The 20,015-nt window shown below is 30.5% G+C and overlaps 1 protein-coding gene across 4 annotated transcripts in view; it reads right to left on the bottom strand.

Annotated features, from left to right (window-relative positions):
* Window positions 1-3,382: 3,382 nt before the first annotated feature.
* LOC124354356 (arylsulfatase B-like) overlaps window positions 3,383-20,015 on the bottom strand; it is a 28,888-nt gene continuing 12,255 nt past the window's right edge. For 3 of the 4 annotated variants that reach the window (XM_046804741.1, XM_046804740.1, XM_046804739.1), the window contains exons 4-11: window positions 18,477-18,700; window positions 17,501-17,735; window positions 16,172-16,329; window positions 12,938-13,091; window positions 6,259-6,399; window positions 5,045-5,233; window positions 4,647-4,718; window positions 3,383-3,866 (exon numbers count right to left, since the gene is read on the bottom strand). In XM_046804741.1, coding sequence (XP_046660697.1) covers window positions 3,643-3,866; window positions 4,647-4,718; window positions 5,045-5,233; window positions 6,259-6,399; window positions 12,938-13,091; window positions 16,172-16,329; window positions 17,501-17,735; window positions 18,477-18,700 — 1,397 coding nt within the window. In that variant the 3' untranslated portion in view covers window positions 3,383-3,642. The remainder of the gene's footprint in view (window positions 3,867-4,646; window positions 4,719-5,044; window positions 5,234-6,258; window positions 6,400-12,937; window positions 13,092-16,171; window positions 16,330-17,500; window positions 17,736-18,476; window positions 18,701-20,015) is intronic. The other variant, XM_046804742.1, reaches the window with a different exon arrangement.

The following is a 20,015-nucleotide window of genomic DNA, read 5'->3' as shown; positions in this document are numbered from 1 at the left end:
GGCGGGACAGTAATACGTTCACAATTTTCCCAAACACTTATGATCTATCCTTCTCTCTGAGACGATATGCTTCACAAAACTTTCTTGAGGTTGACGCAACATTACAATCAAGTCTTTTTTCCTTGACAAAAATGTTGCCCATCTGCCGTTTATTGCCTTCTAACAACTGTTTGGGAGAGTTATTTTATATATGCACTATTTTGAGGCCATAAATACGCGCTACCCTAGTAAAAGAACAAATGGGAAGTAAAAGAGTGACTTTTCCATTCCATCTACTTCAAAAACACTCATAAAAATAAATGTCAGCAAAAACTTTTTATCCGATGGTCTAAATAATTTTTAGAGTTTGTTATTTTCTTCTTCTTATATATTGAACAATCAATCAGAGTTCCAACAAAATTTAGCATGATAAAAGCGCTGTACAGGAAAATTGGTGCAATCCATGCTATTATTAAGTGCAAGAATTAATTGCGTAAGTCTAAAATATGAAGTATATACTAACTCTAAACGCCAGATAATTTTAGAAATATCTGGCTAATGATTATTATCTCAAAGTGCTTGAAGTGTAATTCCCTGAGCTTCAACGAGCTAGCATCGCGTGGCTGTGACAATATGAAGGCATGAAGCTTCATGTCTACACGAGAAACACTGAGTTCAATGTCGGTACATTGGTACACTATGAGATTTTCCTCAGCGTTACCGAATATTTTTACATCAGTCTAATGGGTGAAAATGATAGCGACGAGGAAATAGCAGAATAAATATATTTATAAAGGAACTAAATACTCTCGTAAAAAAGAAATTATATTTTAAATTGTTTCATTTAAATACCGATATGTGGCAAAACACGTGAGGACGAATTAATTATGGACTTATAATTATTAAATTATTTATACAACAATATTCTGAACGAAATTAAATTTTCTTTCCAACTTCTATTTTGTGTGATTTCTTTCTATCTATGTGCAGGACATCTAGAGAGCGGAAATACCTATAAATCCAAATGTTTGCAAGCAAGTAATATGGCTTAGTTCTGTTTCGTGAAAGAAGAGCTTACTTCAACTCCTTATTATATTTTGTTGATATGTAGATGAAGGTACGCATAACAGCCAATAATGCTCTAAGAAAATTTTCTATTTGACCTATACAAATCACTATTGTTACAAACTTTATTCACTTGAATAAATATAATATATCTCCTTCCAAAATGTAGTTTTTTATCTCTTAATAATGAGAATGATGATAAACATTGTTTTATCGATTCAAAAAACTAATTTCAAAAACATATCAGGTTTTAGTGTATATATATATTTATAAACCGTCATAGAGTTTGTTGGAAGAGCTACGTCAAAATTCCCATGTGACATGAGCTTAGTCAGGATGATAAATTAACTGTGAGAACATCTCCTTGATTACCTTCTGCTCATCCGTAAGCCGCAGGAACACTGTACTGCAGATGATGTAATTGTAGTTTTTTATATTGAGATATGTATATACTGAATATTAACCATTGTTTAAACTCAACAGCTAAACTTAACCTATATATTTTAGAACACACGTTTACTCATATCTATATGTAACTTATGTTTTCAAAATGGTGGACATAAAATGCTATAGACATGGGAAGATACCAATAAAAAACTGAAAATAAAATATTAACATGCCAGCCATTACTCAATCTTCAGTTCAACGATATAAATTAACCGACGAAACTATGTATGAATATTAATTTCAATATAATATATAAAATTAAAAGCTACTATTAGTACAGTAATATGAAGTACATTAAAAATATCGATTCTTACTATTCAGTACGTTAGCTTCGTTATTTTTTCCTCATAAATTTTATTTCTAAAATCTAATGAAACTTAAATAATATTTTAATCGTAAATGTGTTAGTACATTTGTGTCATTTATTTATTTAATTTCACTATTGTTGGGAAATAACGAGTTCCAATGCTACCATTTCGACTTATAAGACACTTCGAACTCAACTGAAGATACGGGTAGTTTATAGTATAAAAATATATTTTTTTTTAACTGTAATCTTAGAATTTAATATATAAATCTTATAATCAGAAACAATAAAGCCAGTTATGTGCTGCTCTACAATGCTTGTTGTATAAAATGAACATAAACACAGGATGAACAAGTAACTGAAGTAATTTCCCTGCATAATCCCAACGTTATTACCATCCTCAGTGTTCAGCCACCTGAGTCTTTCTCTTCTCCTTTTATCATCCTTCCCCTCCTTCGCAACATCTTTTATCCTCGATCCATTATAAACAATGTATGATGAGACTAATTTCTAAAGGGATCTTTGCTGTTATAACTGAATAATTCTTCGGGCAGTTGGCCAAATAATGCCGTGTTCAATATCTACAGTACTTTAATTAGTAAATATAGTGGGTTTTATGTCATGTTTGTATGAAATTATTTAAAGTATTTTCTTTTTACTTGTAATAGTGTTCTCATTTACCTTAGTTGACCATACCATTTAAAATTAATGGAACTTTTAATTTCTCAAACTTTAGAGGTAGTCCTTAGGCACATGGTTCTTGCATTGTCAGCACTAAACAACAAAGAAATAACTGTCAGTGCTTATGCATTATGCGACATTTCAACGACTGTAATAGTGGCATTTAAAAATTGTTTATGAATATATATTATATATATATATAAAATATATATAGAAATATTTTAAATATACATACATGAATAAATAAAAAATATGTATATATATATTTATTTATATACATATATAATATATATCATTATATATTATCTTTCTTTAAATAACAAATTGGAACTTGAAAAGTTACTTAAAGAGTTTTTAAAGACAGAAATGTGTACTGCGATGCATATTCTCAAACTCCATTGGTGACTTCTGGTATTGAAAGTAATATTTCCACTTCCCATGTAAGACTTTAAAGATAAGTATTCACAAACACAAATTTGTTGGCATTTGAGAAAATGTATAGGATATAAAGTCCATATAATGATCCAATCTACATCTATATTATATATTATACTATATTGTAGTCTATATTATACTCCACATATTATAATTAATTAAATTCAAGATTTTTGTTAAAGCTTTCCCAGAACCAGATTGATAATGGGAAATCTAAATATTTTTAGGTAAATATGATTCTTAAAATACCATATAATCAATAAATATGAAAAAATTCAACATACATTAAACAGATGTGACTAATACACTTGTTTTGAACTATGGAATCAATTATCATTTAAGTAAACAAGTAAATTAGAATTACTGTAGCATAATCTATAAAATATTATAGATATTTCTAATAACACATTTTGAATGCACACCAATTATTCAGCAACAGATTTACGACAGGGATAAAACTAATGAAACCACAGTTATAAATAAGTTTAATTAGATAAATACATTCTTAAAGCTAGTCATAATACTGTGCTAGTTTGTGCAGTTAGTCGTTAGAGCTGTTCCTTAGTTAATACCAATAACAAATTATTTGTTCATCCACCAGGTGTCAGACACCTGTTAAATAATACAATATTGCATGATGTTTTTGAGATTACATAAGTAGTGAGTTCCTCATAATGATATTAATCTCTAAATATACACAGATAAAAGCTGCATAACTTGTTTTTGAACTATACAAAGTCCATCCAAGTGGTCCAGGTGTTGTTCCAGTTGGACGGGAAGCTGCGAGGGTCTTCAGGTTTGTTGTTGATTGGTACGGGATGGTAGCTCTTCAGCAGTTCAATCAAATCATTAACCACATCAGGTCGTTCAGCTGCCAGGTTATGGTATTCACACGGATCCTCCACTATGTTGAAAAGACAAGGAGCTATGTGTGGTTTACACTCAGAGGTATCTAAAGATAACAAACAATGGGAAGCATTAAAGCTTGAAGATAAATAGATTTTGCAGGCTTTATCTAACCCAAATTTATCAGATGATTTTTTTAGGTCATGCTAAACATGTTATTGCGTATTATCCTTACTTATGTTATGTTTTTCTACAAACAAAATCCAAAACTCAAAATGTAAGTTTCAAATTTGACAGATTTTTTTACCTTACGTCTAAGTATGTATGATCAAAGTTTCAGAAATTCATAACCTCTGGTATCACAATTGCCATTTCAAATGTGTAATCCCAAATTTAATTTAAACCGACATCGATGCTACAATAGATCAGTTGTGTAAAAAAGTTTACGTTAATGGTAAAAGATTAGATGCTTCTTTTTTTATAATCGGATGAAAATCCAAATGGCAGGAAATTCGTTAATACTGTTCTTGTAACAAAATAAAATACACTTTTACAACAAGCATTATGTGTTTTTCAGACGGTGTGTTTTTCATGTAATAAGTGATTTTAAATCTAATTCTATCAAACTAAAGCAAAGTATTTATTTTCTGGATGATTTTTATGTCAAGCTTTTATTTACATTCCTACACTACTCCATAAAGTTTTAATAGCCTACGCCAAAAGTGATATTTCTACGTACAGTAATGTTTTTGTATATAAACGTTAGTATACAAACTAAAAAAACATAATTAAGCTAAGGAATTTAGCTGCTAATTGTATGTTTAGTATTTATATAATGAATATAATTTGTATGGAGTTTGTGATACATTTGCATATATTTATTCACCTTTTCTTTGCGATCTAAATCCTTGTTCTATGGAATTGATTTCCCGAACTTGTATGACATGAGGAGCTACATCTGAAATAGAATTATTTAATAGTTTCCAAATAATTGAGATTCACTTAACTATCATTATTACTCCACAGCACATGATTATATAAATAGTGAGCATTATATGTTTAAACTAGATGTAAAAAGAGAGCTTTATTCTTTTGTAACTTACCTCAAAGTATATTTCCAAATGAAAATAAATGTAATACAGTATGAATAAATGTGCCTGTAAAGAGAATTATAGATATTCTTAATTTAGATCAAATACACATAGTATATATTTACAAATTGTCCAGTCACCTAATAGCTCGAAAGAAAACAAAGCTGATAAAGCAATGTTCTTGAATACTTACCGGAAGAGGGCGTGCAAGTGACAGTAGCCTGAGCTCTCAGGTCCAACATTATTTGTGAACTGGGAAGGGGGCTGGAAGTGTCCTGTATTGCTCTACCAACCATGCTGTCCCTTATTACTTCCGGGTCATAGGCCACCTTCCCACTCAACTTGCCATAGTGGCCATCATACTGGCCACCGTACGTCCTACCTGTATAGAAAATAATACTCTTCAGGTGATTTAGAAATAAAATTACACTCCAATCCTAAATTAAGTTACTTTGTTGAAGGCTCGGATTCACTAAGTGGCCGTCTATGAACAATTACCTCCTGCTGGTACATTGTTAGTACTGACACGTATAGTGGAGCTTGAAAACTCCTCCAAAATCTGACTACCAATCTTCGTGAAACACTTGCCTCGGAATTCGTAAACACACCAAGATTCCAGAGTGTTTATAGATCACATTTGTCAAGGACTTTGTATGCGTTGTAGTTAATTAATTGTTGCTACTAATTAAAGGAAAAAATAACTTCTTCAATTTGCATTTGAGTAATACAAGAGTATTTTCATATCACATCCTTTAATCACTACAAACTGCATTGATTTCAGCTTTAGGATGACGTTGCATGAACCAGGCAGCCTTGATAAAACGATAGTACGAGTAATTAATTCTATCCATAGAATTATAATTTGATATTTTCCTGTGCTTTGACTGGAATTAAAAAACAACTAAACGTGGTAAAACATTTATTCTACTCAGTATGCACTACATGCTGTAATGTGGCTCAATAGAGATAGGTTGAAACGACCTAATTTTTGTCTACTCAGATTTCTCGTAATGTCTTACCTTTTTTTTTAACAAAAATAAACCCTATTTTAGCTCATACTATATTGTTTTTTTTTTCTTTCCACCCAATACACTTTAACTAAATCTAATATGTTTGTAACTCTAAAATGAAACAAATTGTATTTGTGTTAATAATACAACAATCAAATAACAATTAAGCCATATCTGATGGGAATATGGAAAAGTCAAAGATTATGCATAATATCACAGAGAGATGAAAATGACAACAATATCTTTAACAAGAGAAAGGATTTTATACAAAATCTATTTAGAACAGCCACCACGACTTCCACATAGTAACTAAAAAATTTAATCCATTGTTCTTCTGATAGGATATGTATTATTTTAAATCTAAAGGTCAAGTTATTATCAAGAAAAACGTATTTACCTATTACTATTTTCCAAGGCCCCTTCCTGATTGCTCGTATCGTACGATTGTCATCGATGTTGTGCAATAGTGTGTCATATGGTGCGGTGCCCCGCTTGTTTAGAGCATCCCATTGGCTAAAACCATCGAACTTGTTCACATCTGAAATACACAAGTGCAATATAGATTAGTTTATTATATAATGTAATAAAAACGTTTAGTAATATAAAGGCAACGTGAGTAATGTAAACACCAAGATTTGTACAAGGTATTTTCAAAAAGAAAAATTAATATATTACAAGGTATTCTAGGTTAAAGGATAAAAATAAAATACTCATATGTATGAAGATGTTTTGCACTGTATGCACAAGAAAACATAGACTGTACAGAAATTTAGCTTTAGTGTATCTAAATACAAATTAAATATAATTCTAGGCAAAATTACTGTCCATAAAGGTTGTACAATTTATATTATTAATTGCTCTATAATATAAATATTGTTTATTTAGTGCCGTAACTTTTGAGATAATTAGTGATAAAATCTAATATATGTGGTAAAATGTAAAGTTTTAATGTTTTAAGAGCAATAATTCTACTGCTTTACTTTTCTAGTAAATTGTACAATTTGTTATTGTCAATTTGTTATTGATTTTATTTTGAACACAATATTCACCAACATTCAAAAGTAGGCTCATTTGTAGAGAAAATAAAGGAATTTAACAAAATGAACTGTTTAACACAGCTCATCTATAAACAACAAACGTGCTAGATTTTACTATTGTGAAAAAACAGGATTTCTTTGAGTAAAATATTCTACACGATTCATTTGTAAACTGTTTTTCTATTCATAAATTTTGTAAATTAAAAAGAACTAGTATTTTTAGGAAGGAACATAGTGTTTATAAAATAGTTATATTTAATATTTCTAATTAAAATTTTAAGTAGTTGTAGTAACAGGTATGGAATGTCTATGTAGATTCATTTCACTATCAAATACTCTTTATATCAAATCAAATACTTTTTTTTAAATACTTTTATTCTGATTCGTTTTGTGCCTGTAATTAATCTTAATTTATGACCAAATTGCTACTTAAAATTGTACCTTTCCTTGTGGGTTAATAACATGTAGTATATTCACAATACCTATACTAGTACTGTTTTTATCCACATTATAATCTAAACTTCTTATCAATATGCTTAGTAAATCATTATATAATACCACACAGTTAAATTACGTTTTTTTTAAATAACATACAATATTCTGGTTAAGTAATATTTCATTAATTTAAGAATAATATAGTCTGTTCTTTTCTTAGAGTTGAAAATATATTAATCTCAGATATTTGTTTTATTTTCACATATTTATTTGTACTGTAACAGTAGCAATATGAGTATTTGTATCAATGAGGAAAACTGACAATTCACCGCTACCCATTATAGTGGAGAGCTGTAAAGTGTTATCTATTGAAATACTCAATAGGCTTGTCAACGCTCTTTGTCTAACCGCATTCAGTGTTATCTCAAGAGGTCTTACTAATGCGATTTGATATATTAGGTTGGGCAACAAAGACGTCGCATTGCTTTGCGTCTTCTTTCTTGGTTCTCACTATTATTTATAGCCTACATATGCACAGACATAATCTAAGCCTGGAGATCAGGAACCATCTTCCGGATAGTGGAGACCAGCAACATTTAGAGATCGATCTCACCTTTCTCGTTCCCTGTGAAAAGAATCTTCGCCGTAGCGTAGGGGCGATGCTGCGGGAGATCAAGTGCTCGATTCCATGGGAGGTCAATAAATATTCGTAATTGGTTTTAGGTCTGAGATACGTTGACTGATCGCCTCTTTCATTATGAGGTTTGAAGGTGTTGGATGTTCGCAAATGTGTAGTCCAAGCATGTTACGTAAGATTAATTTGAAACAATATTTATTCTGAATTCTCTAAAATATTTTAGAGAGCCAAACAAAATGGCGGCTTTGTTAACGTAAAAATACATAATGGTTGTATAGCAAGTATTCCATCTGCTAGGTAAAACAAAATTTAAGAGATTTTTATAATTCACTAGTCTTTAAGGAGTTCTCCTACCATAAGTACCATAAGTGGTTATTATTCAAAACCACTGCATAAAGCTGACGAGATTCTCGCATTCACTCTTGATTAAAACAGAATTTTTCTAATATGTTATTCAAGATGCATTTTTTTATGTTATGAAAGGGAATAGTTTTTTAGATACAAAGCTGTACAGAGAAATTAAAATGTTTCATAAGGGTGTTTTATATGTCTTATTTGTTTTAATATTCCAGAAAACTTGCTTAATACTAAATACTACTTAATACTACCGTTATTCTAGTTATTATTCGGTCTGACTACTGTCTATTGAGGTTTTGAACTGTCAGCCCTAAGTCTCAAGGGTTTTAAAAGTATACGATATCAAAGGGTTGTTCATGAAAATGTACCGTGATGGCAAACTGTTCACATATATACGCAATCCCTTTCATAAAAGTGGATTATAACAGGTGTTATTTTGACTAGTTTTTCCAAAATCTTTCATTCCTAGATTGAAGTATTGGAAGGAAATGTATTATAGCTACAAAAGTTTATTTAGTGAAATTGAACACAGGTGTTTTAAAATCATGATAGATTTAATTATTTGTATTTTTACGATGTTTCCTGAGGTTTTAATATATCATCCATAAAAAGGTTTTTAAAATCATACTACCTTATTGGATTAATAAGATTAAACAGAATTTTATACGGAAAATAACGGCTAGTACAGTATATTCCAAACTTATATTTTTATTGAATATTAAGATAGATTGCAAGTTTGCTTATAAGTGTGTGTAGTACATACTACAGACATTTATTTTTTTTTATCTAAACCACAATGTCTTGTCGTTTTTTATGTTTCCTAATCTCAGAACCCGATAATGTTCATGTCATTATCATTCTGTCTGTGCAATAACTCTTGATACATAGGTCTTAGAGACTCGAAACTCAGTATATTAGTTCTCTTTGTTTAGAATATGTGTTTGGCCAAAGTATAAAGCCGACATTAAAGGTAACAACAAAATTGTAATAACCTTTTTCTTTGGTCTAATAGATAACTATGATGATAACGGAAACATTGCAGAATAAACGAATTATACACTAACTGAGTAGAATCATATAACTACCAACACATGTTATGACGTAATTTAGATTGTGTAGTAAGAATTTCGTTTCCTTGTGTTAGGTCCTCCGTAACTCCCTTGAATTGGTTTATGTTTTAACAGCTATCCTTGGCGTAAAAAACATATTTAAATATGTTTAAGGACTTTATTTAAATATACATACTAAGCTACCACTTCAAGCTGCTTGTTTCAGGTGGACCATGGAGATTTTTTTTTTTCTAAACGACATTTTTTGAGTTATTTTCCTAAATAAAGTGATCAATTTTTGTAAAATTCTCTACTATTTTTATCTCTTAAATTATTAACTACTAATGTTTTTGAATAATATATTGACTTAATATACTTATCTAAAACAAAAGAGAAAACACAATGGATGCACATGTACCTATAATTCAAGTATTATGTTTACAGATATTGAAATTTTAGTCTCTATCGGTCATAAGCATCATTGCTTAAACGGTAAATTTCCTGTTTACTTGTTACACATTTGTAATTGACAAAATAAAATAATAACAATTCGAACACCTCGTACAACATACCTGTGTAATTGATGTGTTCCTGTATTTCTGTGTACCTGTAATTCTTCGTCCCGTATCGGTCAGTATACTACTTTGAAATCATATGGGGCATATGTGATATTATTACACACAGTTAGGCTCGACAAAATTAAAAACTCAGGTTGCTGAAATGTGTTTTCAGCATTCCATTTGATTTCCTTTCATGTATTTTTTGTGATGACGTTACAGTCCTTAGGAATATTCTAATTGTAAAAAGAAATTATATTATTTAGATCTATTCATTAATAACTTTTGTCTTATGAATGGCAAACAAAAACTACCGAAAATTCATAAATTAATTCTATATTTATTGCATTTTTTCTAAGTATTGTTCTACCGAAGACAACAATGAGCTTGAGTGTTATAGCTATTATGTTCTGAATTTTCAATACGTACTGGTTTCCCTGTATAGTACTGACCAAACTATTTTACGAATTTGTTTATTCTACGATGTTCTTGTTGCCCAAAAGACCTACTCGAAAATGTTTGTGAATGACCAGCCAAATCCCATGTTGTCACACGTCCTATAATAAATCCCAATGTTGTTATTAAAAAGGTCTGAATACCCCAAACCACGTGTCGCGTAACGGGCCTCGTTCAGGTTAAATATTTGTAATATGTAACTCACATATATCTCGAGATGTCTGACGGGCAGATAAGCAGCTAGAAAATAATAAAGAAATAACATTTACAAAAGAATTACGGTCAGCCATGTTTCATAGTTGGATCATCATATAACACTTTCTTGTTTATGTATAAACTAACGTTCATGAAAAACTAAAGTCTATCTATTCGTATGAAATATTTTTTGTGATTTCTTTCCATAACATATCACATTCAAATGATTGTACATTAAGTTAGGTTTCAGATGATTGTTCAAATATTAAAAGTTCCGGTGAACTAGAGAGGGTATACTACAACGCAAGAGTGCGCTGAAATAAGATTTTAACACCAATTTTTAACACAGCTTACCCAATTTTTTTTATTTGTTCGTTTGGTTATATGAAAAAAGATTTCACATGTTTAAAATTCTTAAGATTGTATATGTTTCCTTACAAATTTATTTATTCTGATATTTTTTCTTTGCCATCGTGGTTATCAATAAGACCCATGTAAATATATCCGCTAATGCTCTGCCAACTCCTAGAGAGTGATTTGTACCATCATTTAACTCATTGCTGCACGTATAGAAATGAAGCTTCATGTAAAATTTCTAGTCAGTGGGTAGTTTTGTGTACGAGATCTCGGCCGGACAGGCAGACAGACAGCAATGAAATCTTTCAAGGCTTTTGAGTGATAGGCTTTGCTAATGCTACAATAGGCCAGATCGTTTACAAGATATCGTAAGAGCTGACAGGTAAAACTGAAATTTTCAGCCCCTCGGGTGTTAAGTTTCGTTAAAACTCAGTCAACTAAATTCTTTTCAAGGAAATACTAAATATATTTTTATTTTTAACTTGCAGAATTGTCGACTAATCAAACTTAGATAAACCACGTATAATTAGATTTGAGTGAATATTTATTTAATAAAGATATCATTGTATTTAACTGTATAACATTGTAACACATTTGGACACTTCAGATAACAGAATACAAATATTACCAATCTTAGAATTCATAATGACATATCTGTACCACGTAATAGTGTCAAAGGAGATTAGTTAATCAACCACATTGTAAATAATAAATTAAAGATATTAGTAGGATAATTTATGATATAATATGACGTTTTACATTATTCAGTAAGATAATTGCATCCGTTTGCGTTGAAATCTACTTTTAGTTACAAACTATACACATAAAATTTGATAACACGATGTATTTAATGCTTTGATAATAATAAAAACCAAAAAATACCAATATCGCGCCCTAAGCTACAAAACAATATAATACAGTTGAATTTTTAATAAATTCTTAACTATCATTAATGATTATCATACAAATAAAATGATGATAAAATAAAATTTTCAAAGAGAACCCAGTCATTTGGGTGTAGCATTCTTTGTTTTAATTGTCTATTTTGGTTCTATAATGGATAGTATAATGAAATTTAAAATAATATAGATATGCAAATAACACTGAATGTTCTCAATTGATTGTATACACAGAGATTTAAATTTTTTACATAGGATAGTATTGAAAATTTTGTACATAATATATTAATCAATAAAAGTCATATTTAAATGATTTATTAATTACAAAATAATACATTTTTACAATTTTAAGACATACACTTGGAGATCACTTGGTTTCAGTGTATAGTTGAATTTGTTTGACGATTTCTTAGTTGTCAGTTGCGCTAAAAATGTAGGTAACAAAACCGAAATTTCCTACACAAAATCGATGAAAGGAAATATTTCGTTAACAGGAAATCAATATTATTTGTGAATATGAAAGTAATTAAAAATCGAATTAATTATAAGGGTGTCTTATTTCTCAGAAAACCTTAATTTTACTTGAAAAGTAACCGTGCTTCTAAAATACTGATTGAAATGTGTTTACACAAAAAGAAAACTGTAAATGTTGTCAAATTTACTCGTTACTGAATAATATTATAATCGTAAATATATTAGTGTAAATAAAACTAGTAATATTTGAGTGTCTAAAGTTGTCACTGTTTAAATCAGTGAGTGAGTGTGTGTGTGTGTGTGTGTGTGTGTGTGTGTGTGTGTGTGTGTGTGTGTGTGTGTGTGTTTGTGGGTGTGGGTGTGTGTAAACTGAAGACGATGACGTATCTTATATATTGAACATCTGTTAACGAATTATTAACTTCTAAAGTAATCGATATGTTTCTTTTCCCCTTTCTACGTTCGAAAATATGTATACTTTAATGTAACTATATTAATTTATATGCTTAAGTTAATACCATATTTCTACTAATTGTTATGCTATTTACGTCTTTTATGTAAATGGTTATTCACAAGGCAATGTAAAAAAACTAGGCATTGAATATGAAATAGCTGATGAGTACCTTCGTCCTTTAATCCTTCGGCAGCTGAGAGGAGTGTGGGTAGCCAGTCCTCGGAGTTGATTAGTCCTCGATGGACCCTAGGTGTTCCTGACAGCAAGGGACTCCACACCGCTCCTACTACTCGCACCCCTCCCTCCCACAACGTGTCTTTGCCCTGTTACAGTGACAGACCAGTCACGTTTTTGTGAATTACAAGCAATTATGAATACTGAATGCCATTTAATTTACAAAGTTTATTTATTTTGTCCAAAAAATTTTTATGCCTTAAATATGTTTGTTCAAATTATTAAATAATAAGATAAACCTATAGTCTATAGGTCTATAGGCATAACTATAGTCATGCCAGTACAACCAATGCTTCAAAGAATGTGCATATGTTACACTGTATAAACTTTATTTTTTTAAAGTTTAAATTTAGCCACATTTCCTAAAATTCAAGTTAATTGTAACTTGCTATATTTGACCAAATTTATTCATAGTTTAGCGAATTAAATAAACAAGATATTTTGTTTTATCAATTGCTAGAGTATTAATAACAAAACTAAATACTTAAATTAATAATTGTTTTCCAGCAGCACGTAACTCAAAATTCTGGTTCTTATATCCTAAACAAACCGATGAATTGAACTTATTTCTTTAAAGTTTGGGCCAATATTTTTAGCACTATTAATTTTAATGTGCTCCATAACTACGGATTTTCACACTACGTGACTATGTGAACATTTTTAACTTTTTAATAAATATAATGTTAATGATTATTGTACGACTATATAGTACCGTTACATTACATGAGTAAATATAGCTTACTAAACTTTTCGGAATACTTTGTGACCCTCTAACACTCATTGGCACGCTATTTCATATTTGACCCATTATAGTTTTTTAGAGGAATTCATCTAATTTTTACTCGACTAAAATATGGAGTATTTTTTTCATTAAGTACTGAATTCATCAAAGCGTCTTGTCCGGTACATACCGCATAAAAGGGTAATTGTAACTACGGTATGACATATATTTCATTTCGTTTAATTAAAAAAATATTTTAAATATGATATTTTCTGTTTGGTTTTCAAATCACTGTTTTTATTTTGTTTCATATAAATAAAAATTATGCTTTATCTAATAAAATTTTAACTTATTATTTGTTTTTGGATAATTGATGGAATCCCTAGGTTATTGTACGTTACCTTTACATAAAATACGCAGAAACTGTGGTTCTTAATAACGAGCTAGAAAACTTCACACAGTCACTTACCCTGTAGTGTCAAGGATTGATGTAAATGAGGTTTAGCCTATTCACAGTATTTAAATGTTTCTATAATTAATTAAGTAAAACTTATAACTAAATTTAACGGTTTTGTCCTTCCTCATGGGCTAGTCACTTAATACTTCAATTCGCCGAACAAACCGATAACTACATTCATGTAATTAGATACGAGTAAAATATTTACTTAAAAATATACTTATAATTAGTTGTTTAGAAAACAAGGAAACAGTTTACAACTTTTCAGAGAAGAGATTATTACTGTTATCTATTCTTGAAACGATTAGTAGATAACTACTATTACTGGCACGGTATTATCTTGTTGAAGGAGATAAGTTATACAACCATATTGTGCATTATAACTTGGGAAGCTGTCAAACGAAACTACTATAAAAAATATGAGGGTTTCAAAGTTTATATTCCAATTAATAATTTTAGTACGTTTTTTAATTTAAACATATCCATTTAAATATGCTACACGAGTCTAGTAACAGAGCCAGTTTGTATCGTTTAAACACACAACCTGTTTTTGTTGAAAAACATCGTCCTTAAAACCAATTGACAACCGCGATGGTTTTAGTGGAAATTTAATTGTGTTGAAAGGGCTAAAATGAGACACGTGAAAAAATTCATTCATCATTGGTTAAAGAAATAAAGAGATTAAAAGAACTAAAAGAAAGTATAGTGAAATGCACAATCTTCATGGAGTTGGCACAAATTACCTAAAATGTCTGAAGCTTATTCTTATGTGTGGAAAACTGGAAACTATGAAAAAAGAAACATTTATCGTTCGATGTTAAAGAATAACCCTGCCAATACCGTTCTCGGTAAACCAGCTTGGCTAACGATTTTTTAATTTCTTAAGTACTGAATATATTGATATCGAAAGACTTTGTGCAAATTGAATCTCAACTTAAAGAAAAGTATGCTTTTGTCAGATACGGTGTACATAATTGGTGAGTTTTAGAACCATGTATGATCTATGTATATGAATTTCGGCTAAATTACCACTCATTCTACACGATGAAGTTGTTCTTCGAGTGGAACAACGAATCTGAACTAATCTCACATTTAAAAAACTTTCATCCATAACAATTGTATGACGAAGTAGCACATCTGAATCGTACTGTTAATAAAGTATATTTTGCGTTTTCGTCAGAGCAGAAATCTGTTTACAATTAACCCATTGAATTGTCTTTTTTGAATTGGTTATGAAAGTAAACAAGGTATAGAGATATTAATGTTTAAATTTTAATATTTTTACGAAACATAATCCAAAGTTAACTGACAGTATATAGATGGTGATACTTTAAGTTGATATTCGCTTAAGAGGTAGAAACATTAGTTTAAAATTAAAGTTTAAAAAGCATTAAATATATAGTGCTTGCTTAAATATAAAGCATTATATATATAATATTAATATATATATATTAATTAATTATTATTATATATAATAATATATATATATATATATATAATATATATATATAATATATATATATTGTTTGAAAAATACAAAGTGCTCCATCACATGCATTATAGATGCTTCCCTAAGATGGATACATTCATCTATTTTGATAATCGCGTCAAAGCCACGGTAACAGCAAATGTGTTAATATACTAAATTTTCAAAATTATTGTGAGTGAACTGAGTTTTTTACTAATTTATTTATTCAGCTATTTTTTTTGCAATGATGGTTACCTGCAAGACCAGTATCATCATATTTACTAACGCTCATCCAGTTACATATAACGTTATGGAACTCAGTCTTCCTCATACTGAAATGAAGCATGAATACTTTCAAGTTTATAGGTTAAATGACAAATTGACATCGTGCAGGCATACACACACACATAGATACATACAAATTTTTAGTCTCCCTACTAGATAGGATGATTTTTAACATGTATACACTACAACATACGATCTAATTGTTTTCCAGTTATTACTAAAACGTTCAGATACATACCCCTCTAAGAGGCCAGTTTGAAGCAACATTGCCATTAAAACCGTTTGTGGCTCCTCCATTGTCGGATAAAAACAGAATGATGGAGTTGTTTAACATGTTCTTGTCCCTGAGAGCTTGGGTCACTCGGCCCACGGATTCGTCCAGTTTTGTCACCATAGCTGTAAGCACATTTAAACTGACTTGTAAATAACGACAGTGACAGATGTATGCGCTAAGAAACTTATATACACTCTCCAGTAATTCTAATTTGATACTATTAATAAATAAAATTTGTTTTAATAATTTCACTAATATATATTTAATTTATTATTATTATTTATACATTTGACAAATAATATCCCATAAAATGAGGTATATATTCATTAAATGGAACATTACTGACTTATAAAACTATAATTGCTGTAATTTTCACAATTTGAATTTGAATAGACAATGTATTATACTAAAATGTTAATATAATTCTAATAAAATAACACATTGGACATCCTTTAATGTTAGACAGGACTGACACTTTTTGGCGAGCTTTAGTAAAACCTACAATTATCTTATTCATTATTCCGTTCTGTGCTTGGATTGTATGTATTACAATCTTTACTCCTTAGAGGAAAATATGAGGTAAATGTCCTCTACTCTTGCACAAGTTGATATCTCTGAACCTAGAAGCATTTTTTGCTATACGTGATTCGTCACCGCATCTATAACATTGTTTTGCAGTAAAAACATTATTATGTTGTAATGTAAATGTAAATAATTATTGGCACCGTATTGAATTATGTCTCTATTATTTCTCACTCAACATTGTATATTGCAATTTCTTCCTTTAAAGTGTTTTGAAGTTTTTGAAGTTAGTCTAATTTCCAGATATTATCTCCTTTGATTAATTATTTGGGTTAAATTAAATGATTTGATCATAGTCATCGCTATTTACTCTGCTATAAATACACAGTCTTCAGAACCAAAACTTGAATACTGTATTTTTATTGCATCAAGCACAACTGAAAGCATACAAACTAAACATATAATTTGCTTAACATGTGGTATCTAAACATATGATTTAATATAAAATGTTGTTAATAGAGACAGTCGGCAAAAACCTTCGGTAAACAGCATTGACGATATGTGTGCATAATAACTAATCTAATTCAGGGTTCCATTGTTGTACACTCACTGGACCATATCGAAGGTGTTCGATTTCAAGTAAAAACAGAAGCTGAGGTCAGTGTTGATGATCAAGACTTTCACTAGCTAAATTTTAATTTTGTTATAGAGAATTTGTGTAAATATTATAAAATGTATTAAGTGGCTGCCTCGGATCACATACAAATTTACCTGCAAATGTGCGTCTTTTCCTGTCTGGTATGTATCTAAACTGGTTGATCAGATCTTGTGGTGCCTCGAGAGGTGCGTGAGGCGAGATGTGTGCGAGGTACAAGAACAGCGGTGACTCGACGTCATGTTCTTGGATTATGTGTTCCGCCTCTTCAGTGAAGATATCAGCAGCATACTTACCTTTTGCTTCCCAAGAGACATTCAATTCTCTGTGGAAGTCAAAACCCGGATGTTTCTGCACATAGAATAAACATTTAATGTTTACAATTTTACTATTGACTAATACTGTTTGCTTTTAAGTACATTTAGTAGTATTCTTATTTAAATAAACATATTAAGTTTATTCAATGAGCAATTGATAGTGATTATCTGCTCAAATAACAGTTTTAATTTTTTTTACCCCTCTGCTTTGCGCTACTCGGCTAGTATGGCTGCATCTCTCGTATCGGCATGGTCATCGACACTATTTACTTTTCTCCTACATTACGCTGTGACTTTGTGCCTTCTGCACACATTACCTTCTGCAATAACTATCCAATCTTACCCACTCTATCTCACCATTCTTCTTACTATTTTACCTATTTTGTTTTCCTTTGTACACCCTTTTATGTGTCGCTTTAAGCGTGCTAAAGTGAATGCTCTTCCATGAACGTGGACTAATCCGCCAGTGTTTAAGCTGGAACGCTTCCCCCTCCCCTCCGAAACTCTCTTGGTCTCATGCACCGAGGGTTGTGTTCGGGAAAGAAAACTTCTATTGATGAGCGACTTCTTTGGTCCATTCCATGAAATTCACTATCCTTAAATTATCTCCTCACATTTATGGGAAGATAAAGACCTCGACTGGCCCTCCAAAAGTAATTGTACTAATCTTTGTTAAATTAAACGATTTGTTTTAATTTCCCGCTTTACACGAAACATATCCTTTACATGTTCTAAACAATATGAATGGTCTGGATTGCCAACTGAACGTGTTTACCTCGAATGCCATGTGAGTGTAGTGGTCCTGATGGCCTAGCCAGGCACCGTAGTGCGAGTCGAATCCTCTCCTGGAGGGAGTGTAGTCTGCCTTAAAGAACCCCAGATGCCATTTGCCCACAGCTCTTGTTGTGTACCCTAAGTCCTGTAAGAATTCCGGCATCAACTTCTCGGTCAGCGGCAGACCCCATGGTTCCGGTGCATATATGACGTCATGCTGCATTCCTGGGTAAAAAAAGCATTTTTAGAATTAAACTTATTTGCTGATTCTTTTGTAACTCATAGTTTATATTTGCTTATGTCTGCAATGAATTTCTTGTATGTACTGGGTTTATTTCATAAGTCGACAATACAGTACATGAATTTGAAAGGAACTGGATTTATTGTAGATTTCCCCCCCAATTTATTAAATAGGATTCTCCGGAGATCTATTGTGTCCGACGCTTTATACCATATAAACTGACAACAAAAACCCGAAGATTTGATATTCCATGCGACGTTTTCTTTATGATATGGGATTGTATTAAACTCACCATTTATGTACGTTGTATTAGTTATAATTAATTTAACAACTACGGTTAAATGTATCGTTTTTTTATATATTTCTAAAGTGACCTCGTATGTTTTTATCAAATCCAATTTAGCAAGTAGGCTAATCTTGTTAAATGATCTAACAACCTTTTCTTTTCATCACTTATTGTTCTTTTCTAGATTATTGAGTACTCTATTATTTCCATGTTTATAGAATCCATATAGAATTTTATTCCATCCACATAGAATCTCTAAAATGTTAACCTTATAACTTAAATACTTAAAAATAGTGTTAACTTGGAGTTATGAAATTCCATTAATAACACTTTTAGTATTGAATCATTGATACACTTGTAAATAATATGTGAATACTTTAAAAAAGTACTTTTAAAAACTAGTTCTTGTAATGTAACTTTTCTTCTTTAAATGTAACTTTTAAAAACTAAACATAAAAAGTAATTTTCACAAATATTAACAAACTGGTACATACACAGAAATATATCAACATGACTATTGTCGTTCAGGTAATAAAATATATAATTTTGAAATAAATTTGAATAAAAGATCAAATAATACTATAAGAGTATACATATAACATTATTTTCAAAGTACAAAGCTACAAGACTTAAGATGGCATAGCCGTAATGCCTTGTCGAGACTTCATAATTGACAATTAAGCTAGATTGTATATGTCGCTTTTGATGGCATAATATTCCACTGATGCTAACATTGCTTAATGGCATGATTGTTAGCAAATCATAGTTTCAAAGCTTTCTTGAGATGATTTCCATTTCCAATGAGGCACGACTAATGACAATCCTCCTTAAGTGGAACATATTACAGGTAAAGCTTTTGAGTAGATAGTACATATAAATATGAGGTCTCTGGACCACTTTTGGGGACATCAGTCTACCAATATAAACTTCTGTCCAAAGTACCATAAATCTACAGATATAGACAGTAAATCTAAAACTCTTTTGCTGTGTGCTTCTGAGCAGTTTCATTGAAA

This window comes from Homalodisca vitripennis, chromosome 2, assembly GCF_021130785.1.
Source record: "Homalodisca vitripennis isolate AUS2020 chromosome 2, UT_GWSS_2.1, whole genome shotgun sequence".
NCBI lineage: Eukaryota > Metazoa > Arthropoda > Insecta > Hemiptera > Cicadellidae > Homalodisca > Homalodisca vitripennis.
This window is presented reverse-complemented; position numbering and strand designations above follow the sequence as displayed.